Raw genomic sequence first — 22,042 nt, 5'->3', positions numbered from 1 at the left:
GCGTAAATTCTGGTTCTAACTTCTGCATGATTTGCTTTCTTTGGGGCTGCCTTTCACTGGGCCGCTTGAACAGCAGCAGTGACTCCAGTTTAATGATGAAGGGTAACTAGTGCAAATTATCCTATGTTTGGTTTCAGTAAGGTAAAGAAATGTAGACTGTAATAGACTATAGCCTATTACAGTCTCTCTCTCTCTTTCTTTATATATATATATGGATATAGATATAGATATAGATATAGAGGTAGATATAGATATATATTGATCAGCTATCCAAAAAACATATAACTAAAAAATTAAGTATAAGGTATTGCAAGCACCATAATTCATAACCTGCTAAGTGTTATTCTGACTCTTGAGCTATTGTTGTAATTCATAACCTGCTATGGCAGATTAAGGAGTCCCATGAAGGGAAATTATAAATAGAAATACTGCCTACGCCCTGGGATTTGCTAGATAAGATAGAGGCATTATCTCATGTTAATTGGAGGTGAATTAATGCATGCTGTAAAAATTTCATACTTCCACTCATGATCTACTTTCTTATATTGTTCTTAATTGTTACTAACAATCGCTTTCCATCCACATTTAACTTGGACTCTGGCATCCCTCCCAGTTGGAACCTTTGTTCACCCTTTAACAACAACAGTTTCTAGCCTTCATCACATTTATATGTTCATACTCACAAGAGAATAAAATGACAACATTTTTTTTTTTACTGGTTGGGGGTCACTTATGAAGATTTTGCTGCCAGATCTCTCAGTATGTTAGCTACATCAATCCAGGTTCAACTTTTGCCAGTAGGTCTATGTAGGAGAACAGGTCTGATTTCATAAGCTAGGGAAGACAGGTTCAAATTTTGGTACCAGGTCGAATGAACTTATAATGGACCTGCCTAGTTCGCTAGCACTTAGAAAGTGAAGAAAAATTTCTTCATAGGCATTGAGGTGCTTCCTAGAGCTGGAGAACCTTAACCAGAAATCTGGTTTTTAGGGTTGAGCTAGATAAGCCTGTGTGCTTGATTGCAATTTCAGATGGAGGTTTTTTGTTTTTTTAATTATTTTGGTAATCTTCAAATGCTTCATACTGTTACAAGAGAGTTTTCTTCTTCTTCTTCTTCTTCTTCTTCTTCTTTTCTTTTCTCGATAAGTAAAACGGGAGGAGACCGGCTGTGGGAAAATCTGGTGAGGGCAAGGTATGGACCTGAACTCAGGTCATTGGTGCTATTTACCAACTACACCAGTTGGCACCCTCTTATAAAGGAGCATATTGCTTGATGGAAAATAGAACTACAATGTTTCAAAGCGAGGTACATGCGTTATGATTTATGTTGGTGCATGGTGTAGATAAACTTGTTTTGTTGGTGCATTTGAACAAAAATCCTTGGCCAAAAACAACCGCAAGGTTTGCCATGCGATATGTACATTACAAAATAAGATGACTTACTGCACAAGTGCACTACAGGACTGAACAATAGCAGCTACTAGAGTTCAGGTTCCTAGTAAAATTGGTACGAGCCTTCGCCAGTAACATGTGAGAAGGATGGAAGTAGACATGGTGCATGAACTATAAATGATGTACAATAATATCTCTAACAATACAGTCTGCAACTAACAAGAGGACCATATTGTTGCTTGAAGTAACTAAGGGCATAATAAGATTCTTCTGTGCTTCTCTTGTAATTCACTTAGTTCATGCAACAGTTAAATAAAATGAAACTTTCGCAAATAATTGGCAAAATGACCTGCTGGTCATGGATGGTGGCAATAGCATGCAGCAGATGATACCAGCGAATAATGTTTCATGTGTGATTAAACCATTGGGCATTTATTCGAACTTCCATAAACTCCGAGAAATAAAAACTTTTTTATTTTATACATCCAAGTATTTCATTTTTCTCATTCACCCACAGAATGGTTCGAAAGTTTTCACTTTCAAGCTATTGCCCTCTGCTTTGGAAGACCGTAATAGTCCGTGAACAACAACTGTAAGTTCTTTCCAATTTATGAGTTGAGATAATCTCTCTCTTTTTCCTTATGTTTTCTCTATTTAAACTTGGTCAACTATCTTTCATTCCTCATCACAGACATTAGCAGTTGGAATTCCTACTTTATAGGCCTCTTTTGATCTAGGTTGTCATTTCTTGGCCCGGTATTCTAGTTGTTTCATGATAGCATCTTGAAGCATGCCTTCTCAGTAAAGCAGAAATACTTTGGCATCACAAGTCTCTAGCTATCATGATGCAGGAAACTATCGTAATGGGAAATATGGTTGGTGTTAGTAAGAAAAATATGATGGTCCTTAAGTTTTACTCTAAGAGAAGATGATTAAAGTATGTATTGATGAGATCTCGTACCCAAGTTCTCTTTCCTTTGTCTTCTTCTCACTTCTGGTGAATATGGCACGATGCTAGAGGCAAATCATGCAGCCACATGTGACAAACGTCATCCTTACTTCAAGCAGTTGCCCATGTTGCATATAATTTGTGCATGCAATGGAGTATAGAAAATGATCTTCCAAATATACTGAAGATTCTTGAACGTTAGACTAACCTACAAGCTATTGTTGCTTGTAATGAACATCCAAGATTTCTTGTAAAAGAGAACATCAATATGTCTTTTGGGGGGACAGAGGGAGAGAGAGAAGGGAGAGATGAATACTTTCTTACGCTTCTGATCCACTTTGATATAAACTCATCTATGGAACCTAGGATTATAGTAACTTTTGGGCATGACAGCTCCATGTGACATCAAAGTGGGCAAGAGCTAGTTCAGTAGAGAGGATATGAGTTCTACTTTATGTTGATCAATGCTGCACGACGATCGGTGTATAATTTTTGCTAAATCATCAAAACTTCTCTAATTAATTTCATATTTTTCTAGAGCAATATGTTTTCCAATTTATCCCAACTTTATGATAACTAAATTCTTGTAAGATATTTGAAGGCCATTTTGGTTCATAACTTACATATTCATTTGGGCAAGGGCATCATCACCAAGCTATTGCCCACTCCACTTGTGGCTAATAACAAACCATCTATTCCTTACACGCTATGCATCTTGGTGAAGCCAAATAAAATATTGACAAGATTTTTCTCGTACACATTCCTCGTGCTATCACCCTTAAAAGAGGGACGAAAATCCAGTTTATTCTTTTCTTTCCTTTGTTTCCGTCTTGTTACCCTCCATTTGTATAATTATGAAGTTAAGCATAATTTCTTCTTGCCATTCTAATTGTTCCCGTAACAATTGCACTGTGAGAAAAAGATCTCCGTTGCAATGGAGTTGTTTGACGAGAAGATCACCGGTTGGTTCACATCGCTCTAGAAAAAGCCTATGAATTCTTCATCTTGCCTTCCCATACTTCGTGCGAAACTCGCCTGGTTAACCAAATTAATAGCATGTTAAGGACTCGTTCATCAAAAGCTCCATTTATTGTAGCCTGCTTTCAATTCCTTGGGGGTAACTTAGACCGGAACTCATGGCTTTCAAGCTTTTCGATGGAGTTCTCCGACTTGCAGGATTATTTGGAAAAAATTCCTAGTGATTGAATTGAAGTCCACGTTGGCTACGTGGTAATAGAGAAATACTTCTTCTTCTTTTTTCTTTTAAAAAATGGTGGATTCATGTCATAGATACGATTAAAGAATTATTCATGTAAAGTGACAGATATTTGAAGCAAAGCAACACTTATTTTTATTTATTTATTTTTAAAAACAACTGCCCCAAAGCCTTGGTTTTATTAGATACAGCACATCAACTTGGTTAACGTTCGAATTTGATCGTTGCAATATCAATTACAAGAGATGTACCAATGACCAAGCATGCCCCTAATCTCAAACTTCAAAATTTTAGCTCAAATTTATATACCACTGATGAATGGCAAGAAGACAAGTCTTGCATAATTTAGAAGGCAGAAAGTTGCTTTGACAGTAGATAACACTTTTATATTTTCAGGAATATTCTCGAACATGATAATGGACAGATGTGCAACCGGTTCTAGAAGAGACAAGGGCTGCATCTTTCATGCGAAAGAAGGATTTAGATGATCGCCGTATTGAGAAATATGCAGATAGATGAATGAAAGAGTTCCTAATACTTTGAGAGCTGTGTAGGGCGTGATCTAATAGTTAACATTACCAAAAACAATCAATCATTTTTTGGCATGAGAGACACAACCGAAACCCTCCTAGAAGTCACAGCATGCAGATGAACCCATGAGACAAAATGCATGCAATAATTGAGACCATGCAAATGTTCTCAAGATATCCGATCCAACACGCACCCATGGAAGAGAACAAGTGATTGGCTGGCCCTCAAGAGGTAGTTGTCCTGTTGAGGAAGACCATGGCAAGCCACCAACCGTTTCACTGGCATGCAGTTATCTTCCAGCAAAGAGCAGTGTCAGAGCCCAGACCTTTCAGTCTATGAGTCTTAGAATGGACCAGAAATCACGTAGCCACACTCGAACTTAAAGGGCCTGAATGGTAACTAACATTTCACAAAACCCTCACAAATTAAAGTTTGCTTCCCTTCCATAGACTGACACCATATAAATTTTAGAAGGCTCAGAAGGCACCTTTTTACTTTTAAAATGAGGTCGGGGTAGTGCGTGACGGTATCTGCTTTTATACTGCCTCTTCCCTTGGGAAGACACCATAACGGCCTCCTCCGGGATTCAAGTGAGAGCTTTTCCTCTCACGGTGGTTCGTGGGTTGGTAGTTCCACAAGCAAACCTGTGAAGCCATCCCAAGCTTTTCCCTCTCTCTCTCTCATGGCTCCATGGGGTACCATATACCTTCTGTCCCTCTCCTTGTTGCTGGCAGAGTTGAGCTTCTGCTTTGCATCTCAGGTGGGTTTCTTTTGATGATAGCTTTTAAATTTTTCTTTCTTCTTTGTGAGATATGACATTTTACTTTGCAATGAACCGCTTTTTATACTTCTCAGGCTTATATCATTTATATGGGAAGCAGAAGCACTGATGACCCAGATGAGGTATTGCGACGGAATCACCAAATGCTCGCTGCTGTTCATGGAGGAAGGTTTGAACAGGACTAATATTCTTGTTACAGGGTACAGTGGTTCTAAGAGATATAACAATTGCTTAGCAACTAAAATCTTTTGAACTTCCAACAGCATCGAGAAAGCACGGGCATCGCACGTATATAGTTACAGCAACGGTTTCAGAGGATTCGCAGCGAAGCTAACTGAAGAGCAAGCTTCAAAAATGGCCGGTACGGTAGTTTCCTTGTGTCCTTTATATCTATGGTAGAAAAACACTGCTTTCGGATATGTTCTCATGTATTAATTGGGGTTTGTTTTCTTGGCATTCGGCATTCGGCACTGTAGAAATGCCTGGTGTCGTTTCAGTTCTTCCGAACAGGAAGAGAATCCTTCATACTACACATTCATGGGATTTCATGGGTCTTGCAACTGACGAGGCAATGGAAATTCCAGGCTTCTCTACCAAGAACCAAGATAATGTTATCATCGGTTTCATTGACACAGGTAGGTAACGGGCTCTCTCTTGAGGGGTATATTTCTGAGAGCTTACAGTATCCATCTAGGTTACTTATAGTTTAATGGCCAGCACGGTCATTTGGTTAGTTTGAGAGATTTGCTTCTTCTCATACATTGTTTGTTATAATACAGAGCATGTGATCTCAAACTGTTCTGGAATAAAGATTTCTGAAAACATTTACATAAACCATATACAGCCAAGCATGTCACATGGAACTGTGGAAGATCCTTGATAATTTTGAACATCACTAGAGGGGGAGAGGCCTCTACTTTATTAATTAACTAGGGCAACGGATTCTTCTTGTTGAAATTGTCTTCTTTTAGCAGGATTCGAGTTGTTTATGATGCATATGACTACCTACTTGGGTTCTCTAACTACTAACATAATGCTTCCATGGTTCTCCAACTTTCTATATCTATTATATTCATAAATCTATGCAAATAAAGCTTCTGACCCACCCTTACAAATGATGCTAGTATTCTCGTTGCACTTTTTTATTTATATTCAGTCCCAATGGTCTCACCTACAAATGAAATCAATACTTTACCAGAAATATTCTGTGATGTTTTGATGGTTATGTTGTCATTTAGCTAACTATATGTTGTTTACAGAAGTTGCTGAGTTCATCTTCATTAAAAAAAGACTGGTTCTTGTGATATAATAAATTTACTTTATTGCTGAAAGTCTTCTGGATTATTTATATACATGACTTCTGATCAGTTTTTTGTTTTCCTGAACGCTCTACACCGGAGAATTTTGTACTAATAAGCAGAAATATTGCATTTGAGACTATTTCTTTGATAGGTGATAGAACTGTTCTTGATGATTGCTAGATATTCCATCAATAAAAGATTGGTAGATATTGATTGGATGGTCTTTTTGTTAGGAATATGGCCAGAATCACCCAGTTTCAATGATGTTGGGATGCCTCCGGTGCCTTCAAGATGGAAAGGAGAGTGCCAAATTGGAGAGCCATCCTCAAATTTCACCTGCAACAAGTAATCCAGATATATTTGTACATTTATACATTAATATTATCAACGAAGTTGTCTTTATTGTAATTTCTCTTTTATCTCCTCAATCTTTCCTCTCTCTTCTTGTAGAAAAATTATTGGAGCTAGGTATTATCTCAGGGGGTATGAAGCAGAACAGAGCAAGGGACTCCCCACAAATTCCGATATAACTGTTGAGTTTAAATCTCCTAGGGACAGCTCTGGCCATGGAAGCCACACGGCCTCAACAGCTGCGGGGCGACATGTGACGAACATGAATTATAATGGTTTGGCTGCTGGAGGAGCCAGGGGAGGGGTGCCGATGGCTAGGATTGCAGTCTACAAGACCTGTTGGGACTCGGGTTGTTTCGATGCTGATATACTAGCTGCCTTTGATGATGCAATCAAAGATGGAGTGGACATTCTGTCTATATCTCTTGGCCCCGAGTCTCCTCAGGGAGATTACTTCAGTGATGCAATCTCCATAGGTTCATTTCATGCACATAGCCATGGCATTCTGGTCGTTTCTTCTGCTGGGAATGCTGGAACTCGAGGCTCTGTGACCAACCTCGCACCATGGATGCTCACTGTAGCTGCCAGTTCCACCGATAGAGACTTTGCTACTTATATCTTGCTTGGAAATGGGACTTCTTTAATGGTAATTAAGCTGTTCCAATCTCAAGCTCTATGACTACCATTAACAATCATAGATTTATGCCAAGAGTACAACATTTTCTGAAGCCTGCTTTCCCATGCTAGGGTGAAAGCCTTAATGCCTTTCAGATGAACACATCAGCAAGGACTATTTCGGCTTCAGAAGCCAATGCTGGGTACTTCACTCCCTACCAATCAAGGTAAAGGAAATTATGGTGTTCTGGTGATTCCTTATGAGTCAGGAAATTGTTCTCGAGTTGATTGAAATTAGTTCCTGTTGTAGTTTCTGTTTGGATAGCTCCTTGAATAGAACAAAGACAAGAGGGAAGATTCTTATTTGCCGCCATGTAGATAGTTCTTCTGAATCAAGGGTAGCAAAGAGTTTGGTGGTGAAGCAAGCCGGGGGAGTCGGAATGATTCTGATAAATGAATTAGAAGATGATGTTGCCATTCCCTTTGCCATCCCTGCAGCTGCTGTTGGAAGAGTAGCTGGTGACAAAATTCTGTCTTATGTTAACAACACGAGGTTCTACACATGGCTTTGATGCTGGAATTCTAGTTGAGACATGGATTGTTTTCTGAGACTATAACATCAGTTTGTTTCCTGAAAATATTTCTAGGAGACCAAGATCTCTTATTTTGCCGACAAAGACCGTCGTTTTGGGATCTCGGCCAGCTCCTCGAGTGGCGGCTTTTTCTTCCAGAGGTCCCAATTCTTTGACACCAGAGATTTTGAAGGTACGTAGCTTTTAGCATTGCTTAGAACTTCCTCAAGCTTCTATGACAAGCTCATTACAGGTTTTTAAGATTGGGACACCATGAATGCTGATTGGTTGCTCATCTTTTGTTTGGGTCTTGTAGCCTGACATCATAGCTCCTGGACTGAACATCTTAGCAGCTTGGTCTCCTGCAAAACAGAATATAAACTTCAATATCCTCTCTGGAACTTCCATGTCTTGTCCCCATGTAACAGGATTGGTGGCTTTGATCAAAGCTGTGCATCCATCATGGTCTCCTTTGGCAATCAAGTCTGCAGTCATGACAACAGGTTACAATTCGACTTTTAAAGAGCCTGAGCTTTCTGGTAACAAACACCTCTACAGAGAGTCCAGATTCAATCCTTGATCTCTTCAAAAGATTGAAACAAGGATCAATTTCTACTAGTTGCTCGAAATACTTGGAACAAGATGGTTTTTTGTTAAATCTAGATACATCTAAATCTATAAAAGAACTCAAATGATTAACGTGTTACTTCAGATAATTACAGAACGCAGTCATCGACATTCTTAATTGTTCTGATCCTTATTATAGTTCACTTCTGGTTTTCGTATTAAATTCTTCTCTCTTCTTTGTATTGTCTGATGAGATTTTTGCAGTACTGTAGCATTTGGTTTTCTACGTTTTTGATGAATACCAATCGAAATATGTAAGCAAGAAACCCAGTTTCTCAAAGAACAAAAAGAAAGTACTTTATGCTTATGCTGTAGTAAATTGCCTTTGTCAAATATATTATATTTTAAAGAGTGATGAATAATAAGCAACAAACCAGAAACTAGAAGGTGGGGAAGAGTTGAACCAAATTAGTTTCTTTGCTTAAGCGAACCAAGGTTTCCAGTGCAAGTTTTGTGCTTCTCAATGGAAGGAGATAAAAAGTGGCATTGTGAGTTTTCGAAATATCCATTTATAATGTTCGCCTTCTCTTAGATAATCTAACACTCAGTACACAATGCAGCAACTATGTTGGATAAGAAGGGCAGTGTCATAAGAGCAGACCCTGAAGGACATGCTGCAACTCCATTTGATTATGGCTCTGGCTTCCCAGATCCTATGAGAGCCCCAAACCCGGGCCTAATCTACAACACAGAACCAGAAGATTACAAAGCTTTCCTTTGTTCAATAGGCTACGATGACAAGTCCTTACAACTAGTGACTGGAGATAACAGTGTGTGCACCAAGCCGGCCCCGCCGCCTTCTAACCTGAATTATCCATCAATCACAATACCAGGTCTCAAGGGAAGCTACTCCGTCACCCGAACTGTGACGAATGTGGGAGAACCCAGAAGCATTTATCATGCTATACTGTCTCAGCCTACTGGCATCAATGTTACAGTGGTTCCCGAGGTTCTTGTATTTGAAAGATATGGTCAGAAGATGAGTTTCATGGTGAAGTTCAGGGTGGCTGCACCTCCAAAGGATTATGTGTTTGGATCCTTGTCTTGGAAAGCAGAAAAAATTCAAGTAACCAGCCCTTTGGTGGTCAGAGTTCAATCCTCTGATACAGGCTTGTTCTGAAGAATTGGACATACTCTAGGACAAAGTTCTTAAGGTCTGGGAACCTTATAGAGGAACATGGAACAGAAGATATACAAGTGGTGGAGTAGCAATTCATAGATTGGAGTGGTCAGTGACATATGTTGATTCAAGAAAAGGGGGTTTCCAAAATTTGAAAGGCTTCACATTCACTTTACCCAAGTCAAAAAAAATCAAAAAAGAAGGTACAGCTGTATCAATATCAAAAGTTCTGTAATACTCTTTTGATCCACTTCAATCTATGAATTACTACCAACAAATTTATGTTCTTGTCTGCATAACTAAAGCAAGCTGGGATCTGCATCTACACTCAGAAGATATTGCTTATAACTGTATACTTGATGCTAAGCAACTCAACTTTGTGATCCCTAGATATTATATTGCTGCCTTGTTTTTCATGGTAAACATGCTGTATTGTTATTCAGTGAACAAAATTGGAAATAATTTCAAATTTTATTGTTAGATTTTTTTTCATTTTTCTCACTTCATTTTTTTTTTTTAATCATCGTTGCTTCAATATATCTTCCCTTGAAAAAGAGTTTTATTCTGATGGAGAGGGCCATTATCTTAAACAGTATGATCTTTGTCGCAAAGAAACAAGTACAGTAACATGAGAAACAGAAGTGGGAAATCTAACTTCAAGAAAACTAGAAGTATTTATCATGGTGTATCCCTCATTCCAGTGGGACAGTATGATGCTAGTTCTATTTTCTTCTTTTAACGGTCCTCAAAGAAAGGTTTAGAAATTTAGCAAGGCATAGCTCAGGAAACAAACTATATTAAAAAGTAAGGGACTTCCAAGCGGCAACAGGAACTTCTATATTATACCAGTATTTATTTAGGGAAAAGGATGGGAGTCAAAACAAAACATCAATTCTCCAAGATAAATAGGTTGATGGTGCCTGTCAAACTTGATGTGCGATACCATTTTCCTGTGTACCCGTTTGAGCTGCCAATTTAGGCAGCTCTACTGATTGGCTATCATTATGAACTGAAATCTCTTAAGCCTGGTGTTACTAATCACTAAATAGCCTTGTCAGATATAATCCAATGTTTAGCATACAAAAGCAGCCATGTATCTAGGAATTGCTACTATAAACCCTTTACATCCAATATCTAATTTATAGACTGCAAGCAACTGAAGCATATAACGCAATAAGTGCTATCAAACATAATTTACTGATGCATCCTTTTGTCTTATCAAAATATAACCAGGTACTACACATAATTTTACAGCATGTAAACCATAGTCCTAAGAACCAAAGCTGGCTATGGGACAATTATAGCATCACAATCCTCCTGGGGCCTGAATTTCTGAAGGATCAATAAGACCTTCTAGGACAACAAGCTCATCCAAAAGAGCAGACTTTTCATCTTCTAGGGTCTTAACTTCTGCTTCAACCTCACTCAATTCTCTCCCCAATGAGAAGCTTTCTTCTTCCAGCAATAAATACTTGCGCCTCAATGTTCGATACTCATCTTTAGACCCTGAGGCATCTAGCAAAGAATCTGGAGTTGATGTATCCGTCTGTTGGAAAGGCGGGGACACATCATTCTTCATGCTTCTCTTGGATTTCTTTTGCATCTTACCAGAAGGATGGGAAGCATCTTTCGCTCCTCCAATTTCTGCCTTCATCTGAACTGCAGGAGCCATTTGGTTCAATGACTTCTTTTTTCGTGGCTTCTGATTGGAGGCTTCCTTTAGTGGCATAATTTGTGGATCTTGCATTCCTGACAAGAGGAAAGGTCGCACTGCAGACGTTCACTTCAAAAGCAAAGGATTCTTAGCAATGAGAAAGAAGCCATAAATACATGACCTAAGACATACAGAAGATAGACCAAATAATTTCCTAGAAGTTTGAATTGATGCTGTGTTTGCTGGATTAGCTAGCTGACAAGTTTTAGGAATTTTCATGGCTTAGAATTACATATGCAAATTTTAAAGAAAAAAAACTAAAAGTCCATGTTCAGAATCTACGTTGCATTATCTACTGATTAAATGCTCCATGGTGATCTAAATTGCACCCACAATTCTTTTGAAGCATTTATAAAATAGCTAATCCTATGCCAGTTCGAAAGAAAAATGGTCAGTGCTCAAACCTTAAACCAATTCAAAGCATCCTTTATTGATAATGCCATTATAGAATCTAGCTTATCTCCAGCCAATTTCAAACAGCCCAAGTAATATAAAATCCAAAAGACACAAATAAGATGAAGTGTTTCACAGATGTCGAAATATACTAACTAGGAAAGGTCTGGCTGGTTCCAAAGACGCATCAGTCCACTAAGGGGGTGGACTGTGCTTGACCCTTGAGTCCCCAAAAGGGCAAGTCACCGCCTCAAAAAGACTGAGAACCTGGCCAAAAGAGTTTTACCATAACTTCTGATGATTTGCATGGGCTGGTGAGGGCATTCTACTGTCTCCCATTGTTAAGGAAAAAAACATTTAGATTAGAACTTTAGCTCTACTATCATATCTCTCCATATATCAAAAATGAAAAGTACTTGGCAATTCTGAAGCTCCAAGCTAAGACACTTTCTGTTTTTTTGGCATCACAACTCATAAGGAGTATGCAGAAAAGATGCAGGCAACAAAACGCCAACATTGTGCAAACAGGAAAACATCTTAAAAACATATTATTATATCATCTAATTCAATTGATCAGGGATTATAAATGAAGCTACAATTTAAATCAAGATCAGCAGCACGAAGCTTTGATGCAGACCAACAAGTTTCAATCTTGGTGGAGTCTCGAGCTCCTCATGACCTCGTTTTTCTGTGCCACTAAACTTTACTCCATCAATATCTCGCAGTTACACACCATAGATTGATGAACCTCCTGACTTAAAGCAAACCACCTTAATTGAGGCTTTTTCTTGAGAATTTAAGCAGTTCCCCCAAAACTCTCACAAAAGAATTGTCAAAAGTAATGTAGATAAAGTCATTTGCCCCCAAAAAAGAAGGAGGGAAGGCAAGAACCAGCCAAATGATTCATGGAAGGATAACAGACGGCAGCAGGTCAAACAGGCATCTTGCAACATTATCTGATTTGCCACTTCCAGTAGAAAGCACAAACAACATGAGCAAACGGGATGGAAAATTTGTTACTAAAGATGACAACTGAAAGGGATTCTACTTGTCCATCAGCTAGCAAAGTAAAATGACATTGGAAGGACCCATTTGTGACCAGTCCAGGATTAGGAATAGATATTAAAAGCCATAGTAAGATTCGCTAAGATCTTACCTTCAGCAATTTGAGGACCAAAATCTCATCTCGCGTTGTACCCTCCAGTGAAATCCTTTCGAGGTGAAATAAGAAGCATAGACAATCTTTTTGTCTCCAGTGTCAGCAAGTTTTATCATATATTCATATTTGGAAGCCTGGACCACATTTTTTCGGTATGCATTCCTTGACATCATAAAGCAAACTTACAATCTCAGTGTAGCTGGTTTAGGACAAAGAAGCTAAGATAGGTTCTTCACCACAAGCAAAGGTCCGGCTAAAATTGAACTGACACCATTGTGCACATTAAACCTAGTCCTAATCATCTAGTCATTTAGTTTTTCAAAAACATTCCTCAAACTTAAAATCCCTATACCTGTTAAAGCTTTTGAACTTGCGATCACTTTCAAGCAAATTATATCCGTAGCATTTACTTGTTGCTATAAACAGGGTAATTCCTACTTACCAAAGGCTCGGCAGTACCTGTACCGTACTGCAATGTGCAATACTAAAAGTCTTTTAGTTTGGTCTTGATGGCCCTTGACTTATCTTGAAAAAAGTAATCCTGCTATATAAATAAATGGAATCAAACAGTCCTTATCACTCCCCCCAAGGGAGATCTCTGAAATGTTCATCTACATGGTAAAACATTACTAATAAGGTCTTGAAACGAGAATAATTAAGGATGCCACATAGTCAACTTGAATAAGGCTAGTTTTCTACCAAAGGCCCAACAGACCCACACATATACTTAAGAAACATCCAACAATGTGTGTTTTCCCCTTCATCATTTATAACCTCTATCCACCTTTCCAGATTCGATGTCTTTCTCTCCTGTTTCTTAACATCTACACTTCCTGTCTTCCAATACCAATGCTCTGTAATATGAGATAGAGTACTATAGCATAAAACAGAATATTTTTTTGGATGCACTTCATTTGAAAAAAATCTATAAGAGTTTCTGAAAGTAACATTCCTTCAGCTTGCTTGGTTGATCTATGAGAAATCATAAACAAGAAACCTTCTGTCTTACCCCTAATCCCCTCACAAACTCTTCAACTCAACCCCTCTCCCATCCTCATTTGCAAGTCCAGCTTTCTTTCCGACCGCCACTTCGACCCATTTGTCCCTGCCAACAAGCTCATAGAGGACCTAGATATCTATGCCTCCTCCATCTCCCTTCACATGCATGATAATGCTCCAAACATCGAAACCTGCAAACCCAAAAAAGAAACTATTCTTTCTACTCTCTCACGCTGTTCACAGCAAATTTCAGAACCTGCCAAACGCAATATGAGATAAGCCATCTCGACCAGCTTATATCCCCGCAAGGCCAACTCTATACTTTCGCCAACCCAACCGACAACCTGCTTCAATCTTCAACAGTACAACTCAAAATTAGAGATCTAGATCCCACAAACTCAGATACCTTTTTTGTGCCCTAGAATCAAACTTGAAGCCCTAACAACATCTAACGAGATCAATTTTACAGCCGGGGGTGGAACATAACTTGGACCGCATCCTGCAATCAAAATTTCAGACGCATCTGCAGCTCATACACAGCCAACCTGAAAATAAATCACTCTCGGAATTAAATCGGTCTTCTCACAACCAGGAAAACGCCTCATCCGGCTCTAAACCAGAAATCGAAGGACAGGAATTTTACAAATAGAAAATCTTAATCAATCCCTGATATGAGAACAAATACGAAACCAGAATTCGGGGAGACAGATTCTTCCACGAAGAGAAAAATCCCAAATCACGCAAAAGGACCAATCGAAAGAACTCGCGTATAACCTAAAATCGAGAACATGTAAAAAGAATAGAAACTCGACATCATCGCCAATTGAGAATCAAAAAAAAGAAGAAGAAAAAAGAAAAAAATAGATGCATGGGGTTGGAGAAACATACCAAGAAACAGGGGCACAAGGAGGAGGTCGAAGGGACTTGGCCAATGGAGCCGAGGAAAACCTCTTCCCAGACTTCGAAACCCTTGAGACCAATCTTCCTCCCAAAGCTCGAGCCGTTCTCTGTTTTTCTTTTTTTCTTCACTTAAAACCACCGGGCTGAAGCAATTCGGGCCAGGCCCAAATCTAAACGGAATGGGAACCCCAAGTTGTCCGTGTATTAGTATTCCTAAACCAAGTACAACCCTGGCCCAAGCCCGGCCAGTTGGAAGCGACGCCTGGAGAACGTGGGTGATGTCGGTTTACAATTACCACCGGCTCTCCTCCAAAATTCCTCCAAGCGTCCATTATGCTTATTCTTGTATCATATAACTAAATATAATCTCAGCCAAGCTTATGCCATGGGATCCCACCCATTGGCCAACCTTCTCTTCCTTCTCCTCCTGCCGGCCTCCTCCCACCCCACCCATGACTGCCCCCGACAGTGCGGCGGCGTCGATATCCCATTCCCCTTCGGCATCGGCCCCAACTGCTCCCTCCCCGGCTTCCAAGTCTCCTGCGACCACCACTCTCGCCCCCCGCTCCCATACCTCGCCAGCACCCAACTCCGAATCCTCTCCATCTGCAACGGCGAACTCCGCGTGGACTCCGCTCCTTTCGTCGCCACCGACTGCAGCGACGGCCGCCGCGCCATCGCCACCATCTCCCTCCCCTTCGACGGGCCCTTCACCATCTCCGGCGTCTCCAACCGCTTCGTGGCCATCGGGTGCGACACCGTGGCGGTGGTGGCCGACGGCGGCACGTTCACGAGCGGGTGCGTATCGCTCTGTTCGACCCGAGAGAGCGTGTTGAGCCCCGGCGGGGCGTGTTCGGGCGTCGGCTGCTGCGAGGCGAAGGTGCCAAGGGGTAGGAGGTATCTCAGCATGGGTGCTGCCAATATGTTCGGCTACGTCAATGTCTCCGCGTTCGACAATTGTAGCTATTCGTTTGTGGTGGAAAGGGGAGGGTATGAGTTCAGGGAGGAGGATCTGAGGGAGTTTCCCGGACGGGCGACCATCGCCATGAGGTTGGAGTGGGCGGTGGGAGACGACGGAGACGGCGGGTGTGGGGAGAATGCTTACCGTTTCCCGGCGGTTAGAGGGAGCGGGTATCTTTGCAACTGCTCCGAGGGGTACGCTGGGAATCCGTATCCTGACGGCTCTGGTGGTTGCCAAGGTACAAGACTATCTGAATTCATTAGTTAGTAAAGTTTCAGTGTTTTTGCGAGTAGATTTTGCCGATAGATTTTGGCGTTAGATTGACGCTTAATTCGATCCGTGGATTTGTAATATTTAACAGGATTTGGTCAATATCTAGCGCTGCAATACTACTTCATGATTATTAGACAGAAATTCCAATCAAAACCTTTTTTAATGTAATTTAACAAGCAGAGCAGTCCAAAAATCATTTGATGTAACACCAACCGCACAACATGCATTGAGATACGTGAGATTCATTTCCCCACTCTCATTTTCTCTAACAATCTAAGCATATTCTCCCCTCATTATAAAGCCATCACCTCTAATTACTACTTAGGCAGAGAGGTAAAGGTTAAATTCTGAGTAATGTTGGTCCTGCTTGAAAGCCTACCCACCAAACAAGATGTGGGAGGATAGGTACAATGTAATGTGTGGGGAGTAGCCCCTCCTAACTTCAAACAATAATTAAATAAATAATAAAATAGTATAGACTTAATTTTCTCATATGTGTTGCATTCATTTCCATAACACTTCCCTCAGGCTCCATTTAGTATATAACCAAGCCTTCTGGGATTGCAAGTTGTGAGACTTTCATGGAATTGAACCCTAATCAAAATATTCAATAAAAAGAAAGTGAGTTAACACCTAGGAAACAGTATTTTTTTTTTTTAATGTTGTTGTTGTTTTTCCAATCATGTGTTGGTTTTATTCGATAAAATGATGTTGATGATTAGATAAGTATTCATTCTTTTCATGCCAGATGTCGATGAGTGCAAGGATCCAGAAAGCAGCCCTTGTGTCAGTGGTGCTCGTTGCTATAACAAAATCCCTGGATATGCTTGCAAATGCCCATTTGGTAGTGCTGGAGATGGAACCAAGCATGGATCTGGTTGTAGAAAGGTCTTCCAAATCGTCGAAGCTGTTTTAGGTACCAGAAGTACAGCAGCTATATCACCATTATTCTAATTACCATTCCTTCCTTCAATTTATCAGTCACAAAGTATCTCACTACATATTCTCCTTCTCAACCTACTATAGGTGCTTGTGTGGGCATTGTAGCGCTGCTCTTGTGTGGGCTATGGTTCTACTTCGCATTTAAAAAGCGAGCACTCATCAAGCTGAAGGAAAAATATTTTCATCAGAACGGTGGCCTGCTATTAAAGCAGCAACTTTCGACACGGGAGGGCACCGATTGCACTAGAGTTTTCTCTGCGGAGGAGCTCAAACGAGCCACCTTCGACTACGACGATGCTAGAATTCTAGGCACCGGAGCATACGGCACCGTCTACAAAGGAGTCCTCGAGGATGGCACGACGGTGGCCATCAAGAAGTCCAAAGTAATGGATCAGAGCCGGATCGATCAATTCGTCAACGAGGTCGTCATCCTTACCCAGATCAACCATCGCAACGTCGTGAGGCTCCTCGGTTGCTGCTTGGAGACCAAGGTCCCAATGCTGGTCTATGAGTTCATTTCTAATGGCACCCTTTATAAGCACATCCACGACCGCGGTCTCGACGGCCCCATCCCATGGAGGGCCCGTTTGAGGATTGCAACCGAGACAGCGGAAGCACTTGCCTATCTACATTCAGCTGCCTCCATGGTTGTATTCCACCGAGACGTCAAGTCCTCGAACATACTGCTGGATGACAACTATACTGCCAAGGTATCCGATTTCGGGATCTCGAGACTGCTCCCACTGAATCAGACGCAGGTGCCAACATTAGTGCAAGGGACTTTTGGATACTTGGATCCTGAATACTTGCAGACGAACCAGCTGACGGCAAAAAGCGATGTGTATAGCTTCGGAGTTGTTCTTGTCGAGCTTTTGACGGGGCAGAAGCCCGTATCTTTCCAGAGATCGAGGGAGGATATCAATCTGGCGATGTACTTCTTGTCGTCGCTGAAGTGTAAGGATCTGAAGGATTTCATAGACGGGGATGTGATGAGAGAAGCCAGTGTAGAGCAGCTGAGTGCTGTATCGGAGTTGGCTAGGAAGTGCCTGCTCCTCAGGGGGGATAAGAGGCCAACCATGAAGGAAGTAGCCCAAGAGCTTCTTACCATTGCTGGAATTGGAAGTCGTGGTGGAGATGAAACTGGGGAAGAGAGTGAGGATCCACCAAACAAGAGATACCTCGACGTAGTTCGGCCCACAAGACGGTCTTCCAACATACTTGTCCATCTTCCTCAAAAAAACAAACCCGTTCGTTCATCACTGTTGATCTAGCATGGTAGGCTACTGGATCTCAGTTTGCATTCCTCAATTCACAAAATGTCGCGCCCCTTCGAAGGAGAGAGATTTTCTCCTGCATCCTAGTAGCTCATTTAAATTATTTCAGATATTGTTGGATCAAGTTTGCATCCCTTCATTTGAGGAACCTAGTAGCCCATTGAAGTTATTTTAGGACATTAATTGTTAATCTTGGTAATTTATACTGTTACTGGCTTGCAGCCTAATTCTTCTTCTTCTTCTTTAATGTTGTTACTAACTTTGCAACCTAATTCGTCTTCCTCTTCTCCTTCTCTATCATGAGTGACTAAATGCATGTGGTAGACACTAGTTTGCTTGAAGATAATATTGAGAAAGGTGGATGATTCCTGGTATTAAAGTTCAAGTCATGAATTATGGAGAGTAAATGAGAGGAATCAAACACTCGGCAATGATCTCATTCTAATGATCTTTCTTAACTCTCCATACGCGACCAGATTTCCAAAGAGACATCGGATCATATTTAGGCAAACAATCTTCTGCCTTTCAAGGAGATGAAGCTTTAGTTCTTCCCAAACGATGCTCGTGCACCAAATCTGAAATTTTGTACACAAGCAAGCATTTACCAGGTTTCTTTGGCAACTAAATGCAAGGTGCTGCAGGGTAAATTCTCTTTAGTATACTTGTCCTAATTTTAGGAGGCAGTTCTGAATATATTCTAAAGAACTTAAAACTAAAATGATCAGTACTATCCCATCTCTTATACCACAAAACATCCATGCATGCATGAGCAAAATCTTCATGTATCTGTGGAATTGATTCCACGAGTTGCTTTCTTGATTTCTCCCCGCAGCCCTTCCATTAGTTTACCAACACCACATGTCCTTTTGGATTTATTCTTTCTCGCAGCAACTAATATTACTTTTGCCTCATAAGAACAAGAACAATGTCACTTTTTATCCCATAAACATAAGAATAATCTTGCTCATGGATTTTGTAAGCTTGTTAAGACTCTTGTTACAGGAAATCAAGATTGTTAGTTCTTAAGTTGGGGATCATATATTTCAAAATAAACTAAATTAGAAGCAACCGGTCGCGGCAATGTCGAGTCAACTCTATCATATTCCTTGAAATATATGTTTTAATGTCCATCTTATAGATATCATATTTGGATTATCATAGATTCCATCCCTAGTCTCTACGAAGGTCCCTATACCGTAGGTGATTGCCAACTTCAAGTCTTCTTTGCCTTTGTATGTGTGCCATCTGCAATGTGGCAGGGGCCCATTGACAGTCCGGTCCATGGGCCGGTCCCGTTGCTAGGCCGGACTTGTTTCGAATGTTGGTCAGCCTTTTTCCCCGAAGCTCGTCCATTTGCGTTTCCACAAGCAGGCTCCAACTTGGAATCAACACATCTTCTTTAGGTCAAGAAGGGTAGCTAGGTATTCTACGTGATAATGAATCAGTGATAGAGACCACTCACAATCACAATATCGTATTATTATAAATGCCAAGTACCAAGGTGGAACCACAAGTATGCGAGATGAGCTCGGCATAGCATTAAAAAATTTATGATAAGAGCAAAGGATAAGGTTTCAAATAAAAATTAGGGATATTATAGGTTGTCCCAACATGTGTGCATATTAGTGACTGTATAGATACAGGCCACCAACTTTTTTTTTTTCTACCTCGCCGAATAATGTGGTCCATAATGTGAGCCCGTCCTTACTACCAACTAAAATGATTGGGTTAGGTTGGATTCAGTACATATCGGATGAGATACATTATAGATCAAAAATCTGGTGATCCGAATATAATCTATTTATCAAACATATCAAAAATTCAAATCCGAATCTAATCATTTTGTTAAATAGGTAAATTAATCTGACCTACAACAGATTGAATGAAGGTAAATTGGTTAAATGGTTAAGTATTGCCATCTCTATTTGGAGAAGGAAAAAAGCTTGGCTTATCCAACTTTCAACCATCTCCAAGTAGCAATCTTAAATGAGTTGTTTAACGAGACAAGTTTCAAATTTAGGCTACCCAGTCCCCACTCACCACATCAAGCTATTGCAATATATTCAAGAATTTCCCATCTTCCACCTCATCGATCCAAGATGAACTAAGATCTGGTTCGCAGCATATTTGCCACCCACCAAATTGACTGATCATTCAGCATTTGAAAGCCTTGACATATGGTGCCACATTATTGGTCAATTCAGTGGTCCAATACTATACTCCCAAGTTGATCAAGTACTTCAGATTACTCGCAGTCCGCACGGCAGAGTTGTTGAGCTGGGTTTTCTCTTTGATCACGTATCCCAACTACTAAAGCTTTCATCCAAGAGAGATGGAGATATTTCCTTGTCCACAACGAAGGACGGACAGCTAGAACGGCAAGAATGTGACCACCTTTCTACCACCTTTATGGCCTAATATGGATAAATGCCTCCCTCTGTAAGACTATATCCACAATAACGTGGACAGCATTTAGAGGGAGTTAAAGTGAAATATCGGTGGTACGTCCACTATGATATTTTTTATATATGAAGCTCAAAAGAACTGGCAGTGTGATGGTCCAAGAAACGCAGTGACTTTATGGCGACATCGGTTCCCTACGTCTTTGGATGCATGTGTCCTGAATAACTTTTTAAAGAGTTGTCGTCTTTGTACCCAAAAAAAAAGAGCTGTCGTCTCCCCTATATAAGCCAGAAGGAGCGAGAAAGTGATTGCAGGTATGTGTTGAGAGATTAGTTGTACAGCTAATCACTCAGGATATATTTTGTGGTCAGAATAACAAGAGCTGTCTCAAGCACTTCGTGAGCTAATATTTTTCGACTTAATGTATTCGTATACGATATTATATGATGAACCCGCCATCGTAAAAATAATAATAATAATAATAATAATAGTTGTACTGCCAGGATCAATCATGCTAACGTATAGAACAATAAAATAAAGATTAGAGCATACCCATTGATGCCAAATCCTTCAAAGAACAAAGACTAAAGTCTCTCTCTCTCTCATCTATTGTGACATCATCCAATGGATCAAAGAGAGTTCGCCCGGGTAGCTTTTATTGAAGGCGCTGTAAAACTACTTAAATCCCCTCCAGCAGATGATAATTAGAACTCGGGCCGCGATCATGCACAATTAAGTGTATAACGGGCGTGTGGTTACCGAGCAGTAATGGCATACATCCGTCTTACTCAATAATAAATGCTGGCTCTTTGCACTATATGAACAACACTTATGCGACGTTCAAGTACGCTTTTCTCTCAACACTTTCGCTTAAATCTCCATTGTTTTTTCAAATTTCTGTCTAACTTACTTGTCGAAGGTCCCCCGTTGGACAAACTCTTACGGGTGGATTCTCTCTTTTTGTTTTCAGATCAGACGGTCAGCATCAGGCCACCTTCTTTATCCGAGCACAGCCACAGCCAACCACTCTCGCCAGCTTCTGCAGCTCAGAGCTCGTTCACGCTCATCACAGGACTTCAAGTGGATATCCAATTGTATGCTAGGCTTAGATTCCTACATGAGCCAGCTAGGCCTATGAGCCTTAATAAAGACTATTTTTCCCAATAGGTCCGGTTTAATTAGGTATATCTTATGATCAAACCCTACAATGCAAGATTTATAAAACATGGGTTTTTGCAAGATCGCATAAAATCCAACATGTTAGCTGCAGCTTGATGTTGGTTTATATATGCTTGGGGATTCGAAGAGAGGTATCAACACTAGTTGCATTCACCGGTTCCACTTGATAATTGGATTCCTTTATATCCTGCTTCTCGGATTGTGATCTTGTTTTCCACTTCCAATTCTTGTTTGCTTACTAGTTCTTTTTCTAAAAAACAAATAAATAGGAAAAATACATATGAATTACCAGTATATGATACTCGAAAAACAATACCATTCCATATTTCTAACTCATGACTTGCATATTATTTTCATCGGAGGGGTACAATTATAGTATTCATCGCTACA

The 22,042-nt window shown here is 40.4% G+C and overlaps 2 protein-coding genes and 1 pseudogene across 8 annotated transcripts; 2 read left to right on the top strand and 1 right to left on the bottom strand.

Annotated features, from left to right (window-relative positions):
- The first annotated feature begins 94 nt into the window (after window positions 1-94).
- On the top strand, window positions 95-10,025 carry LOC103702266 (subtilisin-like serine-protease S). 3 transcript variants are annotated; one of them, XM_088707485.2, is made up of 12 exons: window positions 95-4,483; window positions 4,563-4,848; window positions 4,944-5,038; window positions 5,133-5,230; window positions 5,346-5,504; window positions 6,404-6,515; window positions 6,621-7,167; window positions 7,269-7,363; window positions 7,447-7,689; window positions 7,784-7,901; window positions 8,025-8,211; window positions 8,896-10,025. In XM_088707485.2, exons 2-12 carry the CDS (start codon window positions 4,771-4,773, stop codon window positions 9,453-9,455), a joined length of 2,292 nt encoding a protein of 763 aa, XP_088563611.1. In that variant the 5' UTR covers window positions 95-4,483; window positions 4,563-4,770; the 3' UTR covers window positions 9,456-10,025. The 3 variants fall into 3 exon arrangements, with proteins under 3 accessions (XP_088563611.1, XP_038983928.2, XP_088563612.1); XM_039128000.3 differs by having other exon boundaries at window positions 4,560-4,848; XM_088707486.2 differs by having other exon boundaries at window positions 4,560-4,848; window positions 5,346-5,508.
- A 596-nt stretch (window positions 10,026-10,621) lies between these two features.
- On the bottom strand, window positions 10,622-14,765 carry LOC103702264 (uncharacterized). 4 transcript variants are annotated; one of them, XM_088707491.1, is made up of 2 exons: window positions 14,609-14,765; window positions 10,622-11,238 (listed from the first exon to the last, which is right to left on the bottom strand). In XM_088707491.1, the coding sequence occupies exon 2, from the start codon at window positions 11,200-11,202 to the stop codon at window positions 10,762-10,764; it is 441 nt and encodes a 146-aa protein (XP_088563617.1). In that variant the 5' UTR covers window positions 11,203-11,238; window positions 14,609-14,765; the 3' UTR covers window positions 10,622-10,761. The 4 variants fall into 4 exon arrangements, with proteins under 4 accessions (XP_088563617.1, XP_088563619.1, XP_088563618.1 ...); XM_088707493.1 differs by having other exon boundaries at window positions 10,622-11,204; window positions 14,609-14,755; XM_088707492.1 differs by having other exon boundaries at window positions 10,622-11,290; window positions 14,609-14,746.
- Window positions 14,766-15,005: 240 nt separating this feature from the next.
- Window positions 15,006-18,261, top strand: LOC103702420 (wall-associated receptor kinase 2 pseudogene; annotated as a pseudogene). The gene is made up of 3 exons (XR_015971596.1): window positions 15,006-15,843; window positions 16,603-16,770; window positions 16,881-18,261. The product of XR_015971596.1 is annotated as a wall-associated receptor kinase 2 pseudogene (transcript).
- Window positions 18,262-22,042: the final 3,781 nt, after the last annotated feature.

The sequence above is a fragment of the Phoenix dactylifera genome, chromosome 11, assembly GCF_051530095.1.
Source record: "Phoenix dactylifera cultivar Ajwa chromosome 11, Ajwa_hap1_PhDact_Kaust_v1.1, whole genome shotgun sequence".
NCBI classification, from domain to species: domain Eukaryota; kingdom Viridiplantae; phylum Streptophyta; class Magnoliopsida; order Arecales; family Arecaceae; genus Phoenix; species Phoenix dactylifera.
The sequence above is the reverse complement of the archived record's forward strand: the minus strand, read 5'-3'. Positions and strand labels throughout refer to the sequence as shown.

Excerpts from the sequence above, each read along its gene's own strand:
- LOC103702266 (XM_088707485.2), top strand. The coding sequence starts at position 4,771 with ATGGCTCCATGGGGTACCATATACCTTCTGTCCCTCTCCTTGTTGCTG. Across the intron at positions 4,849-4,943 it reads GCTTCTGCTTTGCATCTCAG|GCTTATATCATTTATATGGG; the intron begins GTGGGTTTCTTT and ends TATACTTCTCAG. Across the intron at positions 6,516-6,620 it reads TCAAATTTCACCTGCAACAA|AAAAATTATTGGAGCTAGGT; the intron begins GTAATCCAGATA and ends CTCTTCTTGTAG.
- LOC103702264 (XM_088707491.1), bottom strand. The coding sequence starts at position 11,202 with ATGCAAGATCCACAAATTATGCCACTAAAGGAAGCCTCCAATCAGAAG.